This window comes from Pseudophryne corroboree, chromosome 10, assembly GCF_028390025.1.
Source record: "Pseudophryne corroboree isolate aPseCor3 chromosome 10, aPseCor3.hap2, whole genome shotgun sequence".
In the NCBI taxonomy this organism is placed as follows: domain Eukaryota; kingdom Metazoa; phylum Chordata; class Amphibia; order Anura; family Myobatrachidae; genus Pseudophryne; species Pseudophryne corroboree.
In genome coordinates this window covers 278,521,075-278,548,427 of record NC_086453.1, presented here as the reverse complement: position 1 = coordinate 278,548,427, position 27,353 = coordinate 278,521,075, and the positions used below count along the sequence as shown (strand labels likewise).

The 27,353-nt window shown below is 46.5% G+C and overlaps 1 protein-coding gene across 1 annotated transcript; it reads left to right on the top strand.

Moving 5' to 3' along the window:
• The first annotated feature begins 2,219 nt into the window (after positions 1–2,219).
• On the top strand, positions 2,220–26,808 carry ZPR1 (ZPR1 zinc finger). Its single transcript, XM_063943285.1, has 14 exons — positions 2,220–2,508; positions 9,846–10,007; positions 10,363–10,453; positions 10,576–10,646; positions 12,095–12,181; positions 13,549–13,671; positions 13,830–13,895; positions 22,412–22,478; positions 22,986–23,056; positions 23,290–23,379; positions 23,669–23,779; positions 24,930–25,019; positions 25,598–25,663; positions 25,760–26,808. The coding sequence occupies exons 1-14, from the start codon at positions 2,395–2,397 to the stop codon at positions 25,892–25,894; spliced, it is 1,344 nt and encodes a 447-aa protein (XP_063799355.1). The 5' UTR covers positions 2,220–2,394; the 3' UTR covers positions 25,895–26,808.
• Positions 26,809–27,353: the final 545 nt, after the last annotated feature.

The window sequence follows — 27,353 nt, the reverse complement described above, 5'->3', positions numbered from 1 at the left end:
TCCGACTATTGGCACTGCATACCTCCCAACTTTCGACTCTAGGGAGTCTGGACTTGCTGCACCAGAGGCGCGGCCGTGGCCAAAAAGGGAGTGGGGCATCAGTGGAGGCGCTTGGGTGGAAAGGAAGGGCCTAGCACCTTGACCTCTGTTTTCATCATTTTGGGGTGTGCCCAGCGCTCACTGAGCAGCTTGGCAGCCCCTGGCAAACCCCTCCTGTACTGATAGCTGCCTCTATGCAATGATCACTGGCTGCTTTGCAGAGCAGAGCAGCGGTAATCACTGGCTCTCCCATCTGTGTGTTCACCCTCTTCCCCCCTGCCTGTGGGACACTGTGGCCTGTCCCGCTGCATTCAGGACAGTTGGGAGGTATGGCACTGTGACTGACCTGTCTCAGGTGTTCAAACCAGCAATAACCTGGTCGCATTGACTGTGCATTTCATTCATGAATCCACAACAAGTAATTTACAAAATATATGGCTATATGCCCTATTCTGATTGCTGCAGTGGGCACCTAATGCTAACACTGTCCTGAACTGGATTCCAGAACAGACTCCAGAAACTATAGGTGACCTTCTTTAAGGGATATAACATGCAAAACATTGCTTTCTCTTCTCTGTTCCTGTAGCCATATAAGGCACTACACACTGTGGTTGTTCTGGGTGCACAAATGGGCACCAAGGGGCTGATTCAGGTTGGATCGTAGTGTGCGATCCAACCGCAAAAAAAAGAGAAAAATATTCTGGCGAATGCACAGCGCCCGCATTTTATGCGGGGGGGGGGGGGGCGTGGAAAATACGATCGCCTCTGCCTGTCAATCAGGCAAAGGCGGTTGCGGGAGGAGGGGGGGCAGCAACGCTCCATTTCCAGGGAGGAGACGGAGCGTTGCGGGGCAGAATTTGCAATCCTTACTAAATAAGGCCCAAGTTAGTTCTGTCTTTGCTCAGAGTGCTATGCGAGTCCTGTGCAGAAAGTAGCCCTGGCACAACACAGGTAGCTCGGGCTGTGTACCACTTTTCTGGACCCAGAACCTTGCTTTATATGGGCTAGTGCTGCCTCTGCCCTCTCCACCTGCTGCCAGTGAACAGATGGGTAGTACATGAGGATGGGCTTCGAAGATAGATTATTTGGAAAGCTCAATGTTCATGTCCAATACATCGCGTGTGCATACCCTCCAACATTTTACACATAAAAACCGGTACAAATTCGGAAAAAGGGCGTGGGTATGGGTAAAGGGGATGTGGCCACGCCCCTTTTCCTATACTTTTAAAGTAGGTTTGGAGAGCCAAAAATCGGTACAGACCATAAAAAAAGGTACTGTACCTGCTAAAAAGGTACAGTTGGAGGGTATGCGTGTGTGTTTCATACTTTCCTACTCTCCTGGAATGGCCAGGAGGATCCCAAAAGACTGATACGGGATTGCTTAATCCTAAAAGTAACACTCTACAGGCCTATGGGGGTTATTCCGAGTTGATCGCTAGCTGCATTTGTTTGCAGCGCAGCGAGCAGGCTAAAAAACGGCAGTTCTGCGCATGCGTTTGCGGCGCAATGCGCACGCACGACGTACGGATACAACAAACTATGTATTTTCACACAAGGTCTAGCGAAGCATTTCTGGCTGCCGCAGAGTGACTGACAGGAAAGGGGCGTTTCTGGGTGTCAAATGACCGTTTTCAGGGAGTGTTTTTGTAAAAATGCAGGCGTGCCAGGGAAAACGCAGGCGTGGCTGGGTGAACGCAGGGCGGGTTTGTGACGTCAAATCCGGAACTGAATGGTCTGAAGTGATCGCAAGCGCTAAGTAGGTTTTGAGCGACTCTGAAACTGCACAAAATTTTTTGGTAGGCGCTCTGCGATCCATTCGTTTGCACTTCTGCTAAGCTAAAATACACTCCCAGTGAGCGGCGGAATAGCGTTTGCACGGCTGCTAAAAACTGCTAGCGAGCGATCAACTCAGAATGACCACCTATAGCCTACTGGCTTTCAGCAACAAGAGGCGCTGTGACTGCGCCATATTTATGTTCTGGTTTGATACAATAGCAATGACATTACATATTCTCCCATTGGAAATGCAGATTGGAATGACTGCTTATTTTCCTCATATGTATCAAACCATCTAAAGATGACAAGTGGAGAAGTTGTAGCCCATAGCACCCAATTTGCTATCATTTACCAAGTGCATGCTATAAAATGATAGGCGTAAGCTGATTGGTTGCCAGCGGCAGCACTTCCATTCCCTGGTTAGAAGGAAGGAGAAAGACTGACACCCACCTTGAGCAGCTGACAGCTGGTTCCGGGTCACGCAGGGAGGCAGCAGCGCTAGCACATAGTGGCACAGGGAGGAAGCGGCGTCGGCTCTGCTGCTGAGTTAGCGGGTGACGCGGTGTGAGATCGGGCAGGATGTCGCTTCTCCGTCTCCCCTCCTCCGCCCCGGTGTTCCGGGAGATCAGCGCTGAGGATGAGGAGCAGCAGCCGGTGGAGATCGAGTCCTTGTGCATGAGCTGCTACCAGAACGTGAGCCCCGGGGAAGGGGGACGCTGTAGGAAGCTGGCCTGGCTGGGGAGCTGCTGGGAGCAATGGGGATGGGCAGTGGCCGGGCTAGGGCTGGATGTAGTGACCTCAGGCAGATATTAGGGTGCATACTGTACACACCCTCCTGTGCCCGGGGGTCACTAGTATTATGTATACTGTGAAGTGTGCCTGAGACTGTATGTAGCATTACATGTACACTGCTAAATGTACCAGTAACTATATATATATATATATATATATATATATATATATATATATATATATATATATATATATATATATATATATATATATTCCAAAAAAGAGCTGGCACTCACCCCAAAGTTGTTGCTCCGGTGCCCTCTGGTATGATAAGTATAAACAGACAATGGAAGCATGCAGCGGCACTCAGAGACTGATTCCAAAAGTTTAAAGTAGTTGATTTAATCCATGTAAATAGAAACACAAAGGTGACCAACGTTTCGGGGATACACCTTGACAAAGGGGCGTCAGCGCCCCGAAACGTTGGTCACCTTTGTGTTTCTATTTACATGGATTAAATCAACTACTTTTGCACTTTAAACTTTTGGAATCAGTCTCTGAGTGCCGCTGCATGCTTCCATTGTATGTATGTATGTGTGTGTGTGTATATGTATGTATATGTATGTATGTGTGTATATATATATATATATATATATATATATATATATATATATATATATATATATATATATATATATATATATATTTTCTCTAACGTCCTAGTGGATGCTGGGGACTCCGTAAGGACCATGGGGAATAGCGGCTCCGCAGGAGACTGGGCACAGCTAAGAAAGAATTAGGACTACCTGGTGTGCACTGGCTCCTCCCACTATGACCCTCCTCCAGACTTCAGTTAGAATCCTGTGCCCGGCCGAGCTGGATGCACACTAGGGGCTCTCCTGAGCTCCTAGAAAGAAAGTATATGTTAGGTTTTTTATTTTACAGTGAGATCTGCTGGCAACAGACTCACTGCAGCGAGGGACTAAGGGGAGAAGAAGCGAACCTACCTAACTGGTGGTAGCTTGGGCTTCTTAGGCTACTGGACACCATTAGCTCCAGAGGGATCGACCGCATGGAACCGGCCATTGGTGTTCGGTCTCGGAGCCGCGCCGCCGGCGCCCTTAAGTAGCCAGAAGCAAGAAGAAATCCGGAAAATCGGCGGCAGAAGACATCAGTCTTCATCAAGGTAGCGCACAGCACTGCAGCTGTGCGCCATTGCTCCTCATACACACTTCACACTCCGGTCACTGAGGGTGCAGGGCGCTGGGGGGGGGCGCCCTGAGAAGCAATAAATACACCTTGGCTGGCAAATATATCACAATATATAGCCCCAGAGGCTATATATGTGATAAATACCCCTGCCAGAATCCATAAAAAAGCGGGAGAAAAGTCCGCGAAAAAGGGGCGGAGCTATCTCCCTCAGCACACTGGCACCATTTTCTCTTCACAGTGCAGCTGGAAGACAGCTCCCCAGGCTCTCCCCTGTAGTTTTCAGGCTCAAAGGGTTAAAAAGAGAGGGGGGGCACTAAATTTAGGTGCAATATTGTTTATACAAGCAGCTATTGGGGGAAAAATCACTCAGTTATAGTGTTAATCCCTGCATTATATAGCGCTCTGGTGTGTGCTGGCATACTCTCTCTCTGTCTCCCCAAAGGACTTTGTGGGGTCCTGTCCTCAGTCAGAGCATTCCCTGTGTGTGTGCTGTGTGTCGGTACGGCTGTGTCGACATGTGGGATGAGGAAGGTTACGTGGAGGTGGAGCAGAGGCCGATAAATGGGATGTCGTCCCCTGTGGGGCCGACACCAGAGTGGATGGATAGGTGGAAGGTATTAAACGACAATATCAACTCCTTACAAGGCTGGATGACGTAAAACAGCTGTGGGACAGCCGGCTTCTCAGCCCGCGCCTGCCCAGGCGTCTCAAAGGCCATAAGGGGCTCAAAAAAGCGCCCGTTACCTCAGATGGCAGACACAGATGTCGACACGGAGTCTGACTCCAGTGTCGACGAGATTGAGACATATACACAATCCACTAGGAACATCCGTTACATGATCTCGGCAATAAAAAATGTGTTACGCATTTCTGACATGAACCCAAGTACCACATAAAAGGGGTTTTATTTTTGGGGAGAAAAAGCAGCCAGTGTTTTGTTCCCCCATCAGATGAATGAATGAAGTGTGTAAAGTAGCGTGGGTTCCCCCAATAAGAAACTGGTAATTTCTAAAAAGTTACTGATGGCGTACCCTTTCCCGCCAGAGGATAGGTCACGTTGGGAGATATCCCTTAGGGTGGATAAGGCGCTCACACGTTTGTCAAAAAAGGTGGCACTGCCGTCTTAGGGTACGGCCACCTTGAAGGAGCCTGCTGATAAAAAGCAGGAGACTATCCTGAAGTCTGTATATACACACTCAGGTTATATACTGAGACCTGCAATCGCCTCAGCATAAATAGTGCTGCTGCAGCGTGGTCTGATACCCTGTCAGATAATATTAATACTCTAAGACAGGGAAAATAGTTTGCTAACATAGAGCATATTAAAGACGTTGTCTTATATATAAAGGATGCACAGAGGGATATTTGCCGGCTGGCATCCAGAATTAATGCAAAGTCCATTCTGCCAGGAGGTTATTAGAAACCCGGCAGTGGACAGGTGATGCTGCCTATAAAAGGCACATGGAGACAGGTGCGGTAGGGGCGCGTCTCGGGAACTTCAGGGACCAGTGGGTTTGCCCACAGGTGGATCCCTAGGTTCTGCAAATAGTATCACAGGGATACAGGCTGGAGTTCGAGGCGACTCCCCCTCGCCGTTACCTCACCTCAGCCTTGCCTGCTGCTCTCGGAGAAAGGTAGTACTGGCGGCAATTCACAAGCTGCACTTCCAGCAGGTGAAATCTAGGTACCCCTCCTTCAACAAGGCCGGGGTTACTATTCCAAAATGTTGTGGTACTGAAACCAGACGGTTCGGTGAGACCCATTCTAAAATTGAAAGCCTTGAACACATATACGAAGGTTCAAGTTCGAAATGGAATCGCTCAGGGCGATTATTGCAAGCCTGGAGGGTATCACTGGACATCAAGGATGCTTACCTGCATGTCCCTATTTACCCTTTTCACCAGGAGTACCTCAAAATTGTGGTACAGGATTGTCATTACCAATTCCAGACGTTGCCGTTGGTCTGTCCCCGGCACCGAGGTATTTACCAAGGTAATGGCCGAAAAAATTATCCTGTACTTGGACGATCTCCTTATAAAGGCGAGGTCCAGGGAGCAGTTGTTCGGCGGAGTAGCACTATCTCGGGAAGTGCTACAAAAGCACGGCTGAATTCTGAATATTCCAAAGTCGCAGCTGGTTCCTACGACGCGTAAACTGTTCCTGAGTATGGTTCTGGACACAGAACAGGATAAAAAGGGTTTCTCCCGGAGGAGAAGTCCAAGGAGTTGTCGTCTCTAGACAGAGACCTCCTAATACGTATACAGGTGTCTGTGCATCAATGCACGCGAGCCCTGGGAAGGATGGTAGCTTCTTACGAAGAAATTCCATTCGCCAGGTCCCATTCAAGGATTTTCCAGTGGGATCTGTTGGACATGTGGTCCGGGTCGCATCTTCAGATGCATCGGCGGATAACCCTGTCTCCAAGGGCCAGGGTGTCGTTGTTGTGGTGGCTGCAGAGTGCTCATCTTCTAGGGGGCCGCAGATTCGGCATACAGGACTGGGTCCTGGTGACCACGGATGCCAGCCTTCGAGGCTGGGGGGCAGTCACACAGGGAAGAAACTTCCAAGGCTATGGAAAAGTCAGGAGACTTCCCTACACATAAATATTCTGGAACTAAGGGCCATTTACAATGCCCTAAGTCAGGCTAGACCCTGCTTCAACACCGGCCGGTGCTGATCCAGTCAGACAACATCACGGCGGTCGCTCATGTACACGACAGGGCGGCACAAGAAGCAGGATGGCGATGGCAGAAGCCACAAGGATTCTCCGATGGGCGGAAAATCATGTGTTAGCACTGTCAGCAGTGTTCATTCCCGGAGTGGACAACTGAGAAGCAGACTTTCTCAGAAGACACGACCTCCACCCGGGAGAGTGGGGACTTCATCCAGAAGTCTTCCAAATGATTGTACACCGTTGGGAAAGGCCACAGGTGGACATGATGGCGTCCCGCCTCAACTAAAAGTTACAAAGATATTGCGCCAGGTCAAGGACCCTCAGGCGATAGCTGTGGACGCTCTGGTAACACCGTGGGTGTACCAGTCGGTGTATGTGTTCCCTTCTCTGCCTCTCTTACCCAGGGTAATGAGAATAATAAGAAGGAGAGGAGTAAGAACTATACTCATTGTTCCGGGTTGGCCAAGAAGAGCTTGGTAACCAGAACTTCAAGAAATGATCTCAGAGGACCTATGGCCTCTGCCGCTCAGACAGGACCTGCTGCAGCAGGGGGCCTGTCTGTTTCAAGACGTACCGCGGCTGCGTTGACGGCATGGCGGTTGAACGCCGGATCCTGAAGGAAAAGGGAATTCCGGAGTAAGTTATCCCTACGCTATTTAAAGCTAGGAAAGAAGTGAACGCTAACCATTATCACCGCATATGGCGGAAATATGTTGCGTACTGTGAGGCCAGGAAGGCCCCAAAGGAGAAATTTAGCTAGGTCGATTTCTGCACTTCCTACAGTCAGAGGTGACTATGGGCCTACAATTGGGTTCCATTAAGGTCCAGATTTCGGCTCTATCGATTTTCTTCCAAAATGGAACTGGCTTCACTGCCTGAAGTTCAGACATTTGTCAAGGGAGTGCTGCATATTCAGCCTCCTTTTTGTGCCTCCAGTGGCACCGTGGGACCTCAACGTGGTGTTGGGTTTCCTAAAGTCACATTGGTTTGAGCCACTCAAAACCGTGGATTTAAAATATCTCACGTGGAAAGTGGTCATGCTTTTGGCCTTGGCTTCGGCAAGGCGGGTGAAAAAATTGGCGGCTTTGTCATGCAAAAGCCCCTATTGGATTTTCCATATGGATAGGGCAGAATTGAGGACTAGTCCCCAGTTTCTTCCTAAGGTGGTATCGGCTTTTCACTTGACCAACCTATCGTGGTGCCTGCGGCTACTAGGGACTTGGAGGACTCCAAGTTACTGGACGTAGTCAGGGCCTTGAAAATTTATGTTTCCAGGACGGCTGGAGTCAGGAAGACTGACTCGCTGTTTATCCTGTATGCACCAAACAAGATGGGTGCTCCTGCTTCAAAGCAGACTATTGCTAGCTGGATTTGTAGCACAATTCAGCTTGCGCATTCTGTGGCTGGCCTGTCGCAGCCTAAATCTGTAAAAGCCCATTCCACGAGGAAAGTGGGCTCTTCTTGGGCGGCTGCCCGAGGGGTCTCGGCTTTACAACTTTGCCGAGCTGCTACTTGGTCAGGGGCAAACACGTTTGCAAAATTCTACAAATTTGATAGCCTGGCTGAGGAGGACCTTGAGTTCTCTCATTCGGTGCTGCAGAGTCATCCGCACTCTCCCGCCCGTTTGGGAGCTTTGGTATAATCCCCATGGTCCTTACGGAGTCCCCAGCATCCACTAGGACGTTAGAGAAAATAAGATTTTACTCACCGGTAAATATATTTCTCGTAGTCCGTATATATTAATATAATATAATTTTTTTTTTTTTTTGAGGAGTGTGCTGTATATTCCATTATATATTCTGCTGTGTGTGTATGTTGAATTACTGTTTATACAATATATGCATAAGTGTGTCAGTGACTGCTGCATGATATTACATACTGTATGCTGACAAGTGTGCCGGGGACTGCATGTAGCGTTACACATGCTGACAAGTGTGCCGGGGACTGCATGTAGCGTTACACATGCTGACAAGTGTGCCGGGGACTGCATGCAGGGCCGGAGCTTCACTAGGCAGCTTTAGGCAGCTGCCTAGGGGCACCAGGACCTGAGGGGGCAGCCAACTACAGTTACCTGAAAAAGGTAGTGTGGTCCTACCTTTCACAGCCGCCGCAATCCCCCCGACACTCGTATCTTACAGTAGCTGCGACTGCCAAGCTCCCGTATTGCAGCCTCCAGCTCTGCCTCCACCCGGCACAGGCAGTAACTTTGACAGCTCCTGGAGTCCTGGCTGGGGGTGACATGCGGTGCTGCTCTTCATTCCAGGCTTTTTCACAGACTATTCAGTCCCAACTCTGCATCGCAGCTTGCAGGTAAGGTCACTTCACAGTGCACTGCCTGCATTTGATAAGGAAAGTGGGGGAGAGCAGCAGTGCGTGTGTGTGTGGGGGGAGTGTGTGTGTGTGTGTGTGTGGGGGGGGGGGGGGGGGGGAGACGAGCAGCAGGCATGCACACAGATGGTGGGGGGAATAGAGCAGCAGACATTTAACAGAGATGGGGGGAGGGTGTGAGCAGCAGGCACCCACACAGACTGGAAAGATGGGGAGAAGAGAGCAGCCATGCAACAGACTGGGGGTGGGGGAGACCAGCAGCATGCCATTCATCTTAACGGCGGGTAGGGGGAAGGGGCAGTAGGCAGAAGTTTTGCCTAGGGTGCCGAGAAACCTTGCACTGTCCCTGACTGCATGTAGCGTTACACATGCTGACAAGTGTGCTAGTAATGGCTGCAGGTCTGCCTCTGTGACCGTGTGCTGTGTTACTGCCTGTCCCACTTGTTTTCCAATTGCAAATAAAAATGCCAATGGCTTGTGTCATTAGAAACAACTGCTTTATTGTCTGACCCGTTTCTGTGCATTTTTCAATTTTATGTACTGCAAACTCCCTTCTCCAGTGTGTAATGTGGCAGAATGCCTATCATACAGCACCCCTCCAAACATGAAGCAGATTTGACTATACCCTTTCTGAGACCACCTCCTTTGTGGTCTATTTACTAAGCCGTGGATGGCGATAAATCCGACAAAGATAAAGTACCAGCCAATCGGCTCCTAACTGTCATTTTCAAACTCGGCCTGTGACATGGCAGTTAGGAGCTGATTGGCTGGGACTTTTTCTTCGTCGGATTTATCTCTATCCAAGGCTGAGTAAATTGGCCCCTTTATCTTCACAGTCTGGGACTGTTATGAGGTACAGTGCAGTATGTATAAATACTCCCATGCCCAAAACACTCCCTACATAGCCAGATTCTGTGAATGTACAAGTTTTGCACAATGTGCAAATACATTTTATTAACTAAAAGCGTAAACTGCTGCGTAGCACCCCGAACACATGTGGCAGATAGACTTGTGTAACATTTGTGTAGATGAAGGCACAGCCTGCTTACGGGTCACTGTATCTGTCTGATTCTTCTCTCTTCAGGGGGTGACACGACTTTTGTTCACCAAAGTGCCTTTCTTCAAGGAGATCATTGTCAGCTCATTCACCTGCGATTCATGTGGCTGGTGCAACACAGAGATCCAGTCTGCTGGGCGGATCATGGAGCAAGGTGTCCGGTATTCGCTTCGTGTCAGAAACAGGAGGGTGAGGAAACAAGTTGTACAATGCGTTGGGTTCGGGAGACCCGTGTTTGGGATCCTGCTGGTCATCATACCAGCGCTTGCCCCCTGCTGGCAATCTAAAGCTCGAGATCCCGGCGTCGGTATGGTGACCGTCTCGATCCCAAACGCCGGCCACCTGAACCCAACCCATTGGGAGGAGATAATCAGCAAGAGGCAAGGCAGCAGTTACAGGAAAGGGGGGATGGGGCTGGATTATATTAGAATCTTGGGCTAGCACACTGCAAAATGAGAGAGGATATGAGTACATATAAGTGTTCCCATGGCCTTCTGATTGTTTCTATGCCCCAAATATACAATCTAATGTTTCATCTATATAGGATGTGAACCGTGAGGTGGTGAAAACAGACTATGCAACAACCCGTATCCCGGAGATTGATTTTGAGATCCCTGCTTGTACGCAGAAAGGAGGTGTGTGTGTGTGTGTGTGTGTGTGTTTGTGTGTGTGTGTATAACACAATATATATCTGAACACCTATTATTGTATGGCCCTGAACATACCTGTGTGATTCACAATCTCTGTTCTCTACCAGCTCTCACTACAATTGAAGGAATCCTTGAAAGGACTATTGTGGGTCTGCAGCAGGAACAGCCCCTCCGAAGGGTAAGAATCTGCTGCTGTGATACCTATCAGGAGCCCCCCCCAAAAAAACCAGACTGCGTACACAGAGGTTTCTCCTGGATACTGATGACATTTGGGGGATTAAGACTTTGTGTGTTTTGGGGGGGGTTTTGTATGCAGAATTTATACTGGCATTGCACCAGGTTTTGCTGTATTGCAGGGGGGTTAGGGTTCCTTAAAGACAGACTTTGGGGGAAGCACAGTGTCAATAGCTGAATTTGTACAGGAATATAGAAGAGACACAGATATGACAAGAAAATCTGTCAAACTCTATAATCGTACTTTTCTGTTGGCAATGTTTCTATGTAGAAGTTATATATTTTCTTAATTTCTTTTATTTGCTATGTTTTAGCGCAGTTTGACACGCTGAGCGAGTAACTCTTAATAGCAGAAATGTATGGGCGGTTCTGCTGAGACATACAGCCGTGTAACTTCTATAGAGATGTTAGATTTGTTACATCCTAATTTCCACTGAGCTCTGTGCATACAGATGTGTCCTCATTCACCTGGGGTAAGATGTTTGGTGTGACTTACACACTCCGCCTTAGGTAGGATCCCCAGGCTTTCATACCTTGTCCTGAATTTTGCATCTTATGTGCCTCGTATAGAGCATACAGAGTCACGAATACCCCTTTCTCACAGCACAAATAACCTGGTATCGACCAGGCATATTGCCGGGCCGACACGGGTCAGTGTGCGATGTGAAAGGAGCCATGGTCGAATTCCCGGGTCGCCTGACCCAGTAATTCAACCCGGGAATAAAGCAGTGTTATTTCCTGGTTGAATACCGGGCCAATGACGGCGTGAACGGGTTCTCGTGTCAATGGGACCCGTTCACTGCATAGGGAGAGGCGGTGTGCAAATTGCCGGGTCGGGAAGACTGCCGTTAGGGTCCAATGGCGGATCCCACCCAGGAAGGCCTAGTTTCCAATTCCCGGGTGGGATCCGGCATTGGCGATGTGAAAAGGGTTTAACAGTGAACCAGGCAGACTAGATTAGTGCTTTATTGCAAGGAATTGGTATAAAGTTGGAGATTAAGCATAATGATGTGGGGGACGCTAGTATAGGACCTCTGTCTTCTGCCATCTTACCCAGATGAGTGACTGAGTCGCACACAGAAGTACATGAAATGCCAGAGTCGGTAGTCGCTGCACGTCTCTGCATTGTACTTCTGTCGCAATAGTGATGCGAATATGACGTATATGAAGATTGGTGTATGTGGGCTGATCTGTCATTCTGGGCCTAACCCTGGCCTGTGTATTCATTTTTAAATCCTTCTCATTGACTGTTCAACGAGTTAATGAATTCTGAAGCTGGAGCCCAGAACTGAGCAATTTCAGTTATGAATCTTATTTACATTATTCTTAAATGGCGTTATTTATCATACAGTAAATATATAGGCATCACAGATCTATATCTCTTCCCTATAGGCTGAAGATGAACAAGTTGCACAGAAAATTGATGATTTCATTACAAAATTACAGAACATGAAGGCTGGGGAGACTCCATTCACTATTGTAAGCATGCTTAGACTGGTCAAGTGTCAGTGAATTAAACGGCCAAGCGTTGTGTGTTGTCTAGATAGTGTAAGGCTGGGCAGTTGTGCTGCCAGTGTGTAACAATATGGTGTGATCCCTCAGGGGTACGATCATAGGTTTTATTTACAATGCTGTGGCTAAACACATGGCTTGCTGTCAAATCAGTTCACACTGAATGATGGGCGCTGGTGATAATACTTCTCATTTAATGAATCGCCAACATCTGTGGCACTGTCTGTCTAACACTGGCAAAAAGTCATAGCAAATAAAATAATATAGGGGATAATTCCAAGTTGATCGCAGCAGGAAATTTTTTAGCAGTTGGGCAAAACCATGTGCACTGCAGGGGAGGCAGATATAACATGTGCAGAGAGAGTTAGATTTGGGTGGGTTATTTTGTTTCTGTGCAGGGTAAATACTGGCTGCTTTATTTTTACACTGCAATTTAGATTGCAGATTGAACACACCCCACCCATATCTAACTCTCTCTGCACATGTTATATCTGCCTCCTCTGCAGTGCACATGGTTTTGCCCAACTGCTAAAAAATTTCCTGCTGCGATCAACTCAGAATTACCCCCATAGTTAGGCTCGTCCCAATCACCCTGGGTTGTGTTATCTGGCTTAATTTAAGAATATTGTCAACTTTACGAAGGTGCTACTTACCCACTATACCTAAAGAGCAAATATAAATGTTCAAAATAAACTAAGTGACTACCATACACTACTTCTGATTGGCTAGTGGTGAAGGGGAATCCTGGCTTTCATCATTCTATGATGGTTCATCTTAGTGAGCATGTCAGCTGCGTGTTTCACCAGTGTCTTACTGGGATGAAACATTAAGTTGCCCCTCTTCTAGGCAAACGTCTATTCATATTGCACTTTAATAGATTGCATTGCTTAGTCAGGATAAAAATGTAATGATGTCCGAGTTCAACGGCTGTGCGGTTATGCCTTGTGATTGCCCCTTTAAAAAAAGAGTTCAGCCGGCATCCCGCATGGCCACCGAACTGATGTCATTACGTCTGGCCCAGAGGGGCAGATGCGGCGTTCAACGTATACCGGTTTACTGTGTATGTTTAAAGTACTGTAAGTATCCCCAAAAATATTCCAGACCTTGGAAAAGGCAGACTAAAAGGGAGGTGTAGCAATTGGGAGTGTAGAACCCACGCCCAATAGAAGTAGAACTGTGCCAGTGTTGATTTTACTTCAGTGGAGCTTTAGGATGACTCATCACATCTTAGGAGTTGTGGGCACCGCCTTGTATGATATAAGATGCAGAACTTGCTGATTTAGACACAGTGTCTATTATAATATTGGCGCGTGTCCAAAATTAACCTGTTCTAGGTCGTAGATGACCCCTCTGGAAACAGTTTTGTGGAGAATATATTTGCCCCCCAGAAAGATGAAGCCCTTACAGTAACACACTACAGGAGAAGCAAAGAACAGGATTCCTTACTAGGGATAGAGGTGAGATCAACGTCCACTTGACTCCTATTTAATTTTCCAGTGCTGATCTGTGTTGCTATAAACAAAGACAAATTGAAAAACTAATGTTGTTAGTGGGAATTGTAAATTAAGTGTGTCCTTGTGAAAGTGATATGTTCTTTTGGTTTCTTATTGGAAAGAGCCTGAATGGGCAGCACAGTTCTGACGAGACTTCTGAGGTCCATGCAGAAGACATGAGAGATGAGGTAAGATGCTATGCTAGGCATATTTCCTGTACGTCGGCAAGTTCATCTGTAAATGGTAGATCCCAATACATTACAGCAATAACAGACTTGGTTCTATACAGGTATGAAAGAGTGAATCTGGAAGTGGGCTAGGTAGGATGGGCATGATATGCAGACATCATTTACTGTATGTGGCAGGGTGCCCAAAGGGCACCAGCCTTTGAGACTTGTTAGGTTAATTCAGGTCCTCTTCTTCTGAGTTTACCTTTTTGCTGGCTTTAACAGTGTGATTGTTGATTCCCTGATCCTTACAGCTATATATTTTTATACAGTGTGGATCACACCATGCTCAGGGCTAGGAAGCCATTTCTGGACTTTTATTCCCCCTGGTGTGGCGTGTAGGGATTTCCCACTTTTTTTCCTCCACTTTTGGTTGGGCTGATTTGTACTGCTATTTCAAGTAAGAACTGAATGGGTGTACTATATCTACTCTTTCTCTAACGTCCTAAGTGGATGCTGGGGACTCCGTCAGGACCATGGGGAATAGCGGCTCCGCAGGAGACAGGGCACAAAAATAAAGCTTTAGGATTAGGTGGTGTGTACTGGCTCCTCCCCCTATGACCCTCCTCCAAGCCTCAGTTAGGTTTTTGTGCCCGTCCGAGCAGGGTGCAATCTAGGTGGCTCTCCTAAAGAGCTGCTTAGAAAAAGTTTTTTAGGTTTTTTATTTTCAGTGAGTCCTGCTGGCAACAGGCTCACTGCATCGAGGGACTTAGGGGAGAGAATTTCAACTCACCTGCGTGCAGGATGGATTGGATTCTTAGGCTACTGGACACCATTAGCTCCAGAGGGAGTCGGAACACAGGTCTCACCCTGGGGTTCGTCCCGGAGCCGCGCCGCCGACCCCCCTTACAGATGCTGAAGATTGAAGGTCCGGAAACAGGCGGCAGAAGGCTCTTCAGTCTTCATGAAGGTAGCGCACAGCACTGCAGCTGTGCGCCATTGTTGTCACACACTTCACACCAAGCGGTCACGGAGGGTGCAGGGTGCTGCTGGGGGCGCCCTGGGCAGCAATATTTTAATACCTTATGGCAAAAGAATACATCACATATAGCCATTAAGGCTATATGTATGTATTTAACCCATGCCAGTTATCTAAAACTACGGGAGGAAAGCCCGTCGAAATAGGGGGCGGGGCTTATTCTCCTCAGCACACAGCGCCATTTTCCTGCTCAGCTCCGCTGTGAGGAAGGCTCCCAGGACTCTCCCCTGCACTGCACTACAGAAACAGGGTAAAACAGAGAGGGGGGGCATTTTTTGGTGATATATTGGATATATTTAAGCTGCTATAAGGAACAACACTTATATAAGGTTGTTCCCATATATATTATAGCGCTTGGGTGTGTGCTGGCAAACTCTCCCTCTGTCTCCCCAAAGGGCTAGTGGGGTCCTGTCTTCGATAAGAGCATTCCCTGTGTGTCTGCTGTGTGTCGGTACGTGTGTGTCGACATGTATGAGGACGATGTTGGCGTGGAGGCAGAGCAATTGCCGATAATGGTGATGTCACCCCCCAGGGAGTCGACACCGGAATGGATGGCTTTGTTTATGGAATTACGTGATAATGTCAGCACATTACAAAAATCAGTTGACGACATGAGACGGCCGGCAAACCAGTTAGTACCTGCCCAGGCGTCTCAGACACCGTCAGGGGCTGTAAAGCGCCCTTTACCTCAGTCGGTCGACACAGACACAGACACTGAATCTAGTGTCGACGGTGATGAAACAAACGTATTTTCAAGTAGGGCCACACGTTATATGATCACGGCAATGAAGGAGGCTTTGCATATCTCTGATACTGCAAGTACCACAAAAAGGGGTATTATGTGGGGGGTGAAAAAACTACCTGTAGTTTTTCCTGAATCAGAAGAATTAAATGATGTATGTGATGAAGCGTGGGTTAACCCAGATAGAAAAATGCTAATTTCAAAAAAGTTATTAGCATTATACCCTTTCCCGCCAGAGGTTAGGGCGCGCTGGGAAACACCCCCTAGGGTGGATAAGGCGCTCACACGCTTATCAAAACAAGTGGCGTTACCGTCTCCTGATACGGCCGCCCTCAGGGATCCAGCGGATAGGAGACTGGAAACTACCCTAAAAAGTATATACACACATACTGGTGTTATACTGCGACCAGCCATCGCCTCAGCCTGGATGTGCAGTGCTGGGGTCGTCTGGTTGGATTCCCTGACTGAAAATATTGATACCCTGGATAGGGACAGTATTTTATTGACTATAGAGCAATTAAAGAATGCTTTCCTTTATATGCGAGATGCGCAGAGAGATATTTGCACTCTGGCATCGAGCGTAAATGCGATGTCCATATCTGCCAGAAGGAGTTTATGGACGCGACAGTGGTCAGGTGATGCGGATTCCAAACGACATATGGAAGTATTGCCGTATAAAGGGGAGGAATTATTTGGCGTCGGTCTATCGGATCTGGTGGCCACGGCAACTGCCGGGAAATCCACTTTTTTACCTCAGACCCCCTCCCAACAGAAAAAGACACCGTCTTTTCAGCCGCAGTCCTTTCGGTCCTATAAGAACAAGCGGACAAAAGGACAGTCATATCTGCCTCGGGGCAGAGGAAGGGGTAAGAGAGGGCAGCAAGCAGCCCCTGCCCAGGAACAGAAGCCCTCCCAGGGTTCTGCAAAGCCCTCAGCATGACGCTGGGGCCTTACAAGCGGACTCAGGAGCGGTGGGGGGTCGACTCAAGAATTTCAGCGCACAGTGGGCTTGCTCACAGGTGGACCCCTGGATTCTGCAGGTAGTATCTCAGGGTTACAGGTTGGAATTCGAGAAGTCTCCCCCTCGCCGGTTCCTAAAGTCTGCTTTGCCAACGTCTCCCTCAGACAGGGCGACGGTATTGGAAGCCATTCACAAGCTGTTTTCTCAGCAGGTGATAGTCAAGGTACCCCTCCTACAACAGGGAAAGGGGTATTACTCCACGCTATTTGTGGTACCGAAGCCGGACGGCTCGGTAAGACCTATTCTAAATCTGAAATCTTTGAACCTGTACATACAAAAATTCAAGTTTAAGATGGAGTCACTCAGAGCAGTGATAGCGAATCTGGAAGAAGGGGACTTTATGGTGTCCCTGGACATAAAGGATGCTTACCTGCATGTCCCAATTTGCCCTTCACATCAAGGGTACCTCAGGTTCGTGGTGCAAAACTGTCATTATCAGTTTCAGACGCTGCCGTTTGGATTGTCCACGGCACCTCGGGTCTTTACCAAGGTAATGGCCGAAATGATGATCCTTCTACGAAGAAGAGGCGTATTAATTATCCCTTACTTGGACGATCTCCTGATAAGGGCAAGGTCCAGAGAACAGCTGGAAGACGGAGTAGCACTAACCCAACTAGTGCTGCAACAACACGGGTGGATTCTGAATTTTCCAAAATCTCAGTTGACCCCGACGACACGTCTGCTGTTCCTGGGAATGATTCTGGACACGTTTCAGAAAAAGGTGTTTCTTCCGGAGGAGAAAGCCAGGGAGTTATCCGAACTTGTCAGGAACCTCCTAAAACCAGGGACAGTGTCTGTGCATCAATGCACAAGAGTCCTGGGAAAGATGGTGGCTTCTTACGAAGCGATTCCATTCGGCAGATTCCACGCACGAACTTTTCAGTGGGATCTGCTGGACAAATGGTCCGGATCGCATCTGCAGATGCATCAGCGGATAACCTTATCGCCACGGACAAGGGTGTCTCTTCTGTGGTGGTTGCAGAGTGCTCATCTGTTAGAGGGCCGCAGATTCGGCATACAGGACTGGGTCCTGGTGACCACGGATGCCAGTCTGAGAGGCTGGGGAGCGGTCACACAGGAAAGAAACTTCCAGGGAGTATGGTCAAGCCTGGAGATGTCTCTTCACATAAATATACTGGAGCTAAGAGCGATTTACAATGCTCTAAGTCTGGCAAAACCCCTGCTTCAGGGTCAGCCGGTGTTGATCCAGTCGGACAACATCACGGCAGTCGCCCACGTAAACAGACAGGGCGGCACAAGAAGCAGGACAGCAATGGCAGAAGCTGCAAGGATTCTTCGCTGGGCGGAAGATCATGTGATAGCACTGTCAGCAGTATTCATTCCGGGAGTGGACAACTGGGAAGCAGACTTCCTCAGCAGACACGATCTACACCCGGGAGAGTGGGGACTTCATCCAGAAGTCTTCCACATGATTGTGAACCGTTGGGAAAAACCAATGGTGGATATGATGGCGTCCCGCCTCAACAAAAACCTGGACAGGTATTGCGCCAGGTCAAGAGATCCTCAGGCAATAGCTGTGGACGCTCTGGTAACACCGTGGGTGTTCCAGTCAGTGTATGTGTTCCCTCCTCTGCCTCTCATACCAAAAGTACTGAGAATTATACGGCAAAAGGGAGTAAGAACGATACTAGTGGCTCCGGATTGGCCAAGAAGAACTTGGTACCCGGAACTTCAAGAGATGCTCACGGAGGATCCGTGGCCTCTACCTCTAAGACGGGACCTGCTTCAGCAGGGACCGTGTCTATTCCAAGACTTACCGCGGCTGCGTTTGACGGCATGGCGGTTGAACGCCGAATTCTAAGGGAAAAAGGCATTCCGGAAGAGGTCATTCCTACACTGGTAAAAGCCAGGAAGGAGGTGACTGCACAACATTATCACCGCATTTGGAGAAAATATGTTGCGTGGTGTGAGGCCAGGAAGGCCCCCACGGAGGAATTTCAACTGGGTCGATTCCTACATTTCCTGCAAACAGGATTGTCTATGGGCCTCAAATTGGGGTCCATTAAGGTTCAAATTTCGGCCCTGTCGATTTTCTTCCAGAAAGAATTGGCTTCAGTTCCTGAAGTCCAGACTTTTGTACAAGGAGTACTACATATACAGCCCCCGGTTGTGCCCCCAGTGGCACCGTGGGATCTTAATGTAGTCTTGGATTTTCTCAAATCCCATTGGTTTGAGCCGCTCAAATCGGTGGAGTTGAAGTATCTTACATGGAAAGTAACCATGCTACTGGCCCTGGCTTCAGCCAGGAGAGTATCAGAATTGGCAGCTTTATCATATAAGAGCCCATATCTGATTTTCCATACGGACAGGGCAGAACTGCGGACGCGTCCTCATTTTCTGCCTAAGGTGGTGTCAGCGTTTCACCTGAACCAGCCTATTGTGGTGCCTGCGGCTACTAACGAGTTGGAGGATTCCAAGTTGTTGGACGTGGTCCGGGCATTGAAAATATATATTTCAAGAACGGCGGGAGTCAGAAAGTCTGACTCACTGTTTATATTGTATGCACCCAACAAGATGGGTGCTCCTGCTTTTAAGCAGACGATTGCTCGTTGGATTTGTAGCACAATTCAACTTGCACATTCTGTGGCAGGCTTGCCACAACCTAAATCTGTCAAGGCCCATTCCACAAGGAAAGTGGGCTCATCCTGGGCGGCTGCCCGGGGGGTCTCGGCATTACAACTCTGCCGAGCTGCTACTTGGTCAGGGGCAAACACGTTTGCAAAATTCTACAAATTTGATACCCTGGCTGAGGAGGACCTTGAGTTCTCTCATTCGGTGCTGCAGAGTCATCCGCACTCTCCCGCCCGTTTGGGAGCTTTGGTATAATCCCCATGGTCCTGACGGAGTCCCCAGCATCCACTTAGGACGTTAGAGAAAATAAGAATTTACTTACCGATAATTCTATTTCTCGTAGTCCGTAGTGGATGCTGGGCGCCCATCCCAAGTGCGGATTGTCTGCAATACTTGTACATAGTTATTGTTACAAACAAATTCGGGTTTGTTATTGTTGTGAGCCGTCTGTTCAGAGGCTCCTACGTTTGTCATACTGTTAACTGGGTTCAGATCACAAGTTATACGGTGTGATTGGTGTGGCTGGTATGAGTCTTACCCGGGATTCAATATCCTTCCTTATTGTGTACGCTCGTCCGGGCACAGTATCCTAACTGAGGCTTGGAGGAGGGTCATAGGGGGAGGAGCCAGTACACACCACCTAATCCTAAAGCTTTATTTTTGTGCCCTGTCTCCTGCGGAGCCGCTATTCCCCATGGTCCTGACGGAGTCCCCAGCATCCACTACGGACTACGAGAAATAGAATTATCGGTAAGTGAATTCTTATTTTTTAAATGTCCAGTTCTCTGCTCCCTCATTCTTGTTTGGTAGAAAAAAGTTGTCTTTTATCTGAGCTACGATCTTACTTTGGGGAGTGAGCATGTGTAGCCTACATTCATCCTTTGCGAAAGCCCATTGGGTTCTCCACCTGGTGCTGATGGGAAGGCCTAATGCAGGCCTGCAGGAAGTCCCTATTTTATTGCAAATGACCAATAGTTTCGGGATTGCAGTTCCCTGGATGCCGCAACATGATTGACATGCTGCAGGCGTTGGGGGAAGAGACCGCTAGCATTCCTCAAAACATTGGAGTGTTGCAATGGTTTTGTGGGCCTGCTGAAGCCAGTGTCTGTCTTCAAATTCACTGTAAGTGTAAGAATCCTTCGGGTTTATCAGTCTTCCGATGGCCCAGCCGATGTACGCAGTGGTTCCGGTACTGCTTCTTCAAATTCAGACTGTGGATGTGAGAAGCCGCCAGTAGGCATATTTTTACAAAAGACTCCTCCAGCAGCATTTGTATATGTACTTACGGACAACGCGGCAGCAAACCCTCCTGCTGCACCTCTGAATCGGGCCCAGTGTTACAGCACCCTCCTTTGACCCATTGGATTTGGTGAACTTAAATTTCTTTAGCTGGAAGTTTTTTGTTTGCTTTTTCCTCTGTTTGCTTTCTCCACGTGGAGGAGGGTCGGGGACTGGTGGGCCCTGTCTTGTAGGTCTACAGTTCTCGGCTCTTTAATGATATGCAAGTAATGGGATAGGAGTCAACACGAAGATAGCAAAGCAGTTTGTACAATCAAAGTACTACTAAATATTTATAGACTTAAAATATAAAAGCATTCTTATGATATTATAATAACGCTGTACTGTCCTCAGTCGTTTTTTTGTGATGAGCCTTTCTCAGTTAGTCAATATTATATCCACATGTAAACGGGGAGAAAAAAAGAAAAAGTTTCAATGAAACCAGCAGAAAGTTGTGAGCTTCCTCCTTCGAGATGGAACACTTTTTAAGAAATCCCAATTTTAATAGTGGTTCTCTGTCCCTATGTAGGTGTCTCTGGTTTCACAGTGTTGCTCACAAGTCTTCAAACCATCAAAACTAAGGGGGTAATTCCAAGCTGATCGCAGCAGGAATTTTTTTAGCAGTTGGGCAAAACCATGTGCACTGCAGGGGAGGCAGATATAACATGTGCAGAGAGAGTTAGATTTGGGTGTGGTGTGTTCAATCTGCAATCTAAATTGCAGTGTAAAAATAAAGCAGCCAGTATTTACCCTGCACAGAAACAAAATAACCCACCCAAATCTAACTCTTTCTGCACATATTATATCTGCTTCCCCTGCAGTGCACATGGTTTTGCCCAATTGCTAAAAAAAATTCCTGCTGCGATCAACTTGGAATTACCCCCTAAGTTAAAAAAGTAGAGGAAAAAGTTTATGGCACTACCGGAATTAGTACGAAATAGGTGCCTTTAGGTGCCGGATAATGCTTAACGCACTTCAACTCTTAGGTGTTTAACAAAAACAGATGATTTTTCATTAAGACGTAGCACTCCTTTCCAGCTGCAGTGGCCACAAGTTCCATTTAATTAGTACATTGTTTTGTGTACTAGACAGGGATAGGTTTCCAGAGAAAGAGGGCTTTCTTCTCTCTCTGGATGTTGTCTTTTCATTACGTTCACAAGCTTCTAAGGCAGCATTTCAGAACCACTGTCCACAAGGCGCACTAACGACCCAGGTTTTAGGAATATTTTAGCACAGGTGACTTAATTAGTACCTCAGTTATTTTGATTGAACCATCTATGCTCAAGCATGAGAGTATCCTCAAAACCTGGACTGCTTAGTGTTCTTTGAGGACCAAGGTTTGGAACCCTGTTCTATGGATTCAACATGTCTCCAAAGATGTCATCTTTGGTTGGATGGTGCTCCGCATGGCTATTTCTGAGAATACCCTCCCCTGTGGCCAGCTTTGGTATGTCCCCAGCATATTCAGTCTACCTTTATTTTCCCTGTCCCATAGGAAACTCTGGACCCTTACAGTTTTCACACTTGTATTCGTTGTACTGTTGTCCTCTTTTTATGATTATTGTTCCTTTTGTAACTCTGTATTCCTGGTTCGAGCCTCAGGGCTTAATCTTTCTGGTATATCTAGTGCCAACCAATTGTTTTAGACAACAGAAGTACAAAAATTCCAATAAACCCCTGTGAATAAAAAAAAGTTTTAAAGGTCTACCTCTGGATAATGCAGGGTGTGCCGCCTTACAGTGTAGGGCTTCACGGGCACCCGTTTAGCAGTGGATGAACCACTTCTGGGGCATCGGATAAAAGTTATTACACACTGGAATACATCTAGAAAAAAAACCAAATTAATACATTCTTCTTTATTACAGGTGCTTCAGTTCCAGACTAACTGCCCCGAATGTAATGCTCCTGCAGCCACCAATATGAAATTAGTGCGTATCCTTCTAGTGATGCTTTTACACTACAGTATAGACAGATGCAAATTAGCATAACATGACTTAGACTAATACAGTATATTTCTAACATAAACAGCCCATATTCCATCCTGGTGTATAGTGGTGCCTTGGTAATCCTATAATCCTTCCCCATTCCATTTTGGAAGGGTGATTCTGCACGGTATTATCATTTACATTTATATACCAACAGTATATGCCACAATACTACACATTCTAGAGAGAAAAGGAGCAAGAGAGGATTGAAGGTGTATGGACCCACTTAGTGCTCTCATTATCCGGTTAAGGTGTTTCAGGTAATAGTTCAGTGGACTTTAGAAGCCACCAGACTGGTTTAAATAGGCAATAAAACAAAAAAAAAACAATAAATCCTTTTGGATAGATTCTAGGGGGCATCAGCGTTTACAGACTGGCTTGGGAAGTGTGCTGGATGGTACTTAAGGTAGTGGTACAAACTGATAATGGGCTCATTTCCTTAACTGAATAACAGAAATCCCTCACTTCAAAGAAGTTGTTATCATGGCAACAAACTGTGATGTCTGCAGCCATCGGACCAATGAGGTAAGCTTTAGCTGCTGTTCAAACCCAAAAAAGAATACTATATATGTATGTATTTCAAAACGTACGTACGGGGAATGAGACAAATTTGGGGAGATTCAAATGTTTGAAAAGTCGGTTGGATGTCTGTTTTTTCCTGTCTATTATATAGGAAAAAACAATCTAATAGACAGGAAAAAACAGACATCCAACCGACTTTTCAAACATTTGAATCTCCCTCATTGTGTTAATTTCAGGTCAAATCAGGAGGGGCTATAGAACCTCTTGGCACCAGAATTACTCTTCACATCACAGACCCATCTGATCTTACAAGAGATATCCTGAAAGTACGTAGTATTGGCATGTTGCATAAAGCCAGATCAATAACCATATCAAACGAATAATTGGAAACTGCACATTTAAAGGTTTCAGTCCTTCATGGATTTTTTTTTTTTTTCATTGATTTGAAAGATTAGGTTCAAAATATTTAAAATGGTATATTGTATAGCTATTTATCTTCATTGTATTTACTCTATATTAATGTTTTTTTAGTTCTGGACCCTTTTAGAGCAGTTATGTAAATAGTTATACATGCAGCACTTGGAAAATGATCACTTTGCTGTTTTGATTTGATAGTCTGAAACTTGCAGTGTCAGCATTCCTGAACTGGAGTTTGAGCTGGGAATGGGAGCTCTAGGGGGAAAGTTTACCACTCTGGAAGGACTCTTGAAAGACATCAGAGACTTGGTAAGAGATGATACGGTTCCATGTGTCCTCTTAACTTGCACAGTCAGACGATTGATGTTGTTCGATGCTGGTTTTATCAATTGTTGTATAGTTACATGCTTGACTTTCTCCATGTGCTTCAAATGTGGTCAAAATGACTAGGTCAGTAGTATAGTTCTATGTAACCAGTAGAATACTCCTCTTTTTTGCATAGCACTGTGTTCTATATAGTATCTGAACCGAACCGCAGGAGATTTTTCAGAAATGCCTTATAAGAAAAGGATTGTTGCCTCACTATGTCAGCAAATGTTTAAGATTGTTTCCTAAATACATGTAAGAAGATTGGAAGTGAGGAACAAATGGCAGTTTTGACTCTAGGAATAACTCTAATCAGCAATTGGTGTTAATAGAAATAGTCACATTAGATACATGTAGATTCTGGTTGAATGATCTCACAATTTTTGAAAAGTTGAGGCAACGACCTATTGTTACCTCAACTTTTCAAAAATTGCAAGATTTATTATAAAATGTATCTGTCCTCTCATCATTTTGTCTTGGATGTCCTAACATCCAAGACAAAATGAGAGCGGATAGATACATTTTGAAGTAGTGATCTGACAGCTAGGATGAGAACCATGATAGGGGCGGTATTAATAGACCAAGGGAATGCAGCATATTTGTGAGAAGCAACCGTGTCGTATAAGGCAGGAGAGGAGGTCAAGAAGAATTAGTAGTAAATAGTGGCCCTTAAGTTCAGTACCGATTGTATCCTTTATTGCTATAGTCTGTTCCTTCTCTGGAGTTTTTGAATGAAAGCTCACAGGTCTCTGTATGATTTGTAAGGAAAGGAAGCATGTGATGCAACTATAGGCAGTTCTGTGATGAAGAGCATAGTGCTTGGGAGAAGGGACTGTTACCGGAGATGGCAAATGGCTGATACGTATGTGAGGATATAGGGTAGAGTGGACAGGAGATAGTGTGACTAGAAGAAAAAGCCAGACACGTCTTCATACTTGAGATGCTCTCTTGTATAAAGAGCAAAATACATAGATAATATAACAATTATTTGAGAACACAAACTGATTGTGAATGCTGCTCTGCAAGACTATACCTGGTGCTATAATGTGTACAATGCGTCTGAAGCCACCAAGTCTATTTGCTTCATCTCTAGGTTGTTCACAAAAATCCCTTCACTCTTGGCGACAGCTCTACATCAGACAGGAGGGAGAAATTGCAAGAATTTGGCAGGAAATTTGATCAGGTGTGTTGCCACGTAGAGGTTATTTTGAGTGAAGTATTTGTCTCAGTGGTGATACTTTGCAAACTAGTGGTGATCATTAGAAGTCCGAAATGCACTGTAGTGGACAACTAAGTGCTGATAAACTGAGGCTCTGTTATAGAAAGCGGGCTCTCCTTGCTTTTATGAAGCAAGACTTGGAGAAGATTTTCTGTTCGCTGATGATCGGCAGCTTTGGGCAATAGTGATTAATGCTGAATAAGGCTTGTTTAGCAGTACTATTGCCTTTTGAAATCCATTAATTAAAGTGCTTGAAAACAGTGGCCAGAGCCGTTTCTAAGGACGGATAAGCCGTACAATTACATGGGGCTCCTGCCAGCCTCTGACAATTGCTGGCTGCTGTGCAGTCACTCTGCTAGCGTCTGCTTATGTCACCGCCGCTCTAGACCTGTTGGCCCACCCATCACACTGGGAGTGTTATTGGCAAGAAACGGCCCTGATAGTGGGAGCTTATGTCTGGGAAGCCTGTACAGAGCATCTTCCTTTCCGTAAATACCCCACTTGCTGCACCATTTTCCTAAATATTCTTCCTTTTTGTGCAGATCCTAGAGGTACAGATGAAAGCTCATATTATTTTGGATGATCCAGCAGGAAACAGTTTCCTACAGGTAATAACAATGTTCTCTAGTGGAAAGACTGGTAAAGACCAATACAGCAAGAATGGCCCACATGGTAACTGTGGCCTCTTTTTCTCTCCTCTGTAGAATGTCTATGCCCCGGAGCAGGACCCTGAAATGACTGTCGAGAAGTATGAGCGATCCTTTGAGCAGAATGAAGATCTGGGTCTCAATGACATGAAAACGGAAGGCTATGAAGAGGCAGCAACGACATGTAGTTAACGTTTGACTTCTTTATACAATCCTCCATATCCTAGAAAACCAGAAGAGACATTGAGTATTTTATACTTGTGTTATAGAAGTGAATCACAATGTTACCAGCGGCTGCCGCCATGTTTATAGTACATGGCATGTCGTCTGATATTGATGCAATTGGGTAAAGAATATTGCAGATGTATCAAGCCTGGAGAAGTGATAACGCACCAGCCAATCGGCTCCAATATGTAAATTTTACAGTTAGGAGCTGATTGGCTGGTGCGTTATCACCTTGCACTTATCACTGCTTTATCAATTCTCCAGGCTTAATACATCTGCCTTATTGTTTTTGTAGTCAAGCTTAAGACTATGTAAATCGGTGTTTCCCAGCCTCAGTCCCCAAGGCACACTAACAGTCCAGGTTTTAGGGATATCCATGCTTGGTCACAGATGGTTAACACAAAATAACTAAGGAACTAATTAAGTCACCTGTGCTCAAGTATGGTTGTCCATAAAATCTGGAATGTTAGTGTGCCATGAGGACCATGGCTGGAAACCCCTGCTGTACATAATCACATGGAGGAGATATGCAGTTGATACATACAGGCCACTATATTGCAGTCTAACCCTAACACAGAATTGTTCTATCAATTGTCGTGTGCTGTGGGCATGTTTTTGGTTTGCGGTTCTTTTTTTTTTTTCATTGCACTTTCTCCATTTTTTAATGGTGGCTTTCTCTCACATTTGAGGGACCTAAAGGAGATGTTTTGGAAAAGACCCCTATAGTCAACCTATAGCTTTGGGGGGTGTAGCATTTCTTGAACACCAGTATTTTAAGTTAACTTGGAAACATAGCCACAAAGAAGCGTGGTGGTATTTCTTTTTATATATTTATTTTTGGAAGATAAAAAGCAGAAAATAAAATCCTTACAATACCTGAAGACTCGTGTGTGTTTTAATATATCCATATACAGTACAAAGAAATCTGTATACTCTAATGAATGGAAGGGCGTTTGTGTACACCAATGTTTCCCAACTCCAGTCCTTGGGGACCCCTAACAGTGCATGTTTCTCTAGCATCCATAAGGGATATTGGGGGAGACTTAGTACGATTGGGTATAGACGGGGTTCAAAGGAGCCAGTGCACTTTACATTTTCTTCACTGGGTGTGCTGGCTCCTCCCCTCTATGCCCCTCCCACAGGCAGTTTAGAAAAAAGTGCCCTCAGGAGAGGATGCACATCTCTGCAGCTCCAGAGAGTTTTCTTCAATTTATTTTTACTTACTTGTTATTTTCGGTATGCTGTTTGGGCAACCGCATACCTGCACCGTGGGAGTCGGGGGGGTGACTGTCACCGGCCTTGCGAGGTACAGAGCCGCTTCCCCGCTGCAGGACTACCATCCTGAGGGGTTGTTGTTCAGCGGGGCACTGCGCCTTGTCTGTCACAGCCGCAGCACGCTGCACACGCCTGAAACTGCCTGAAGGTG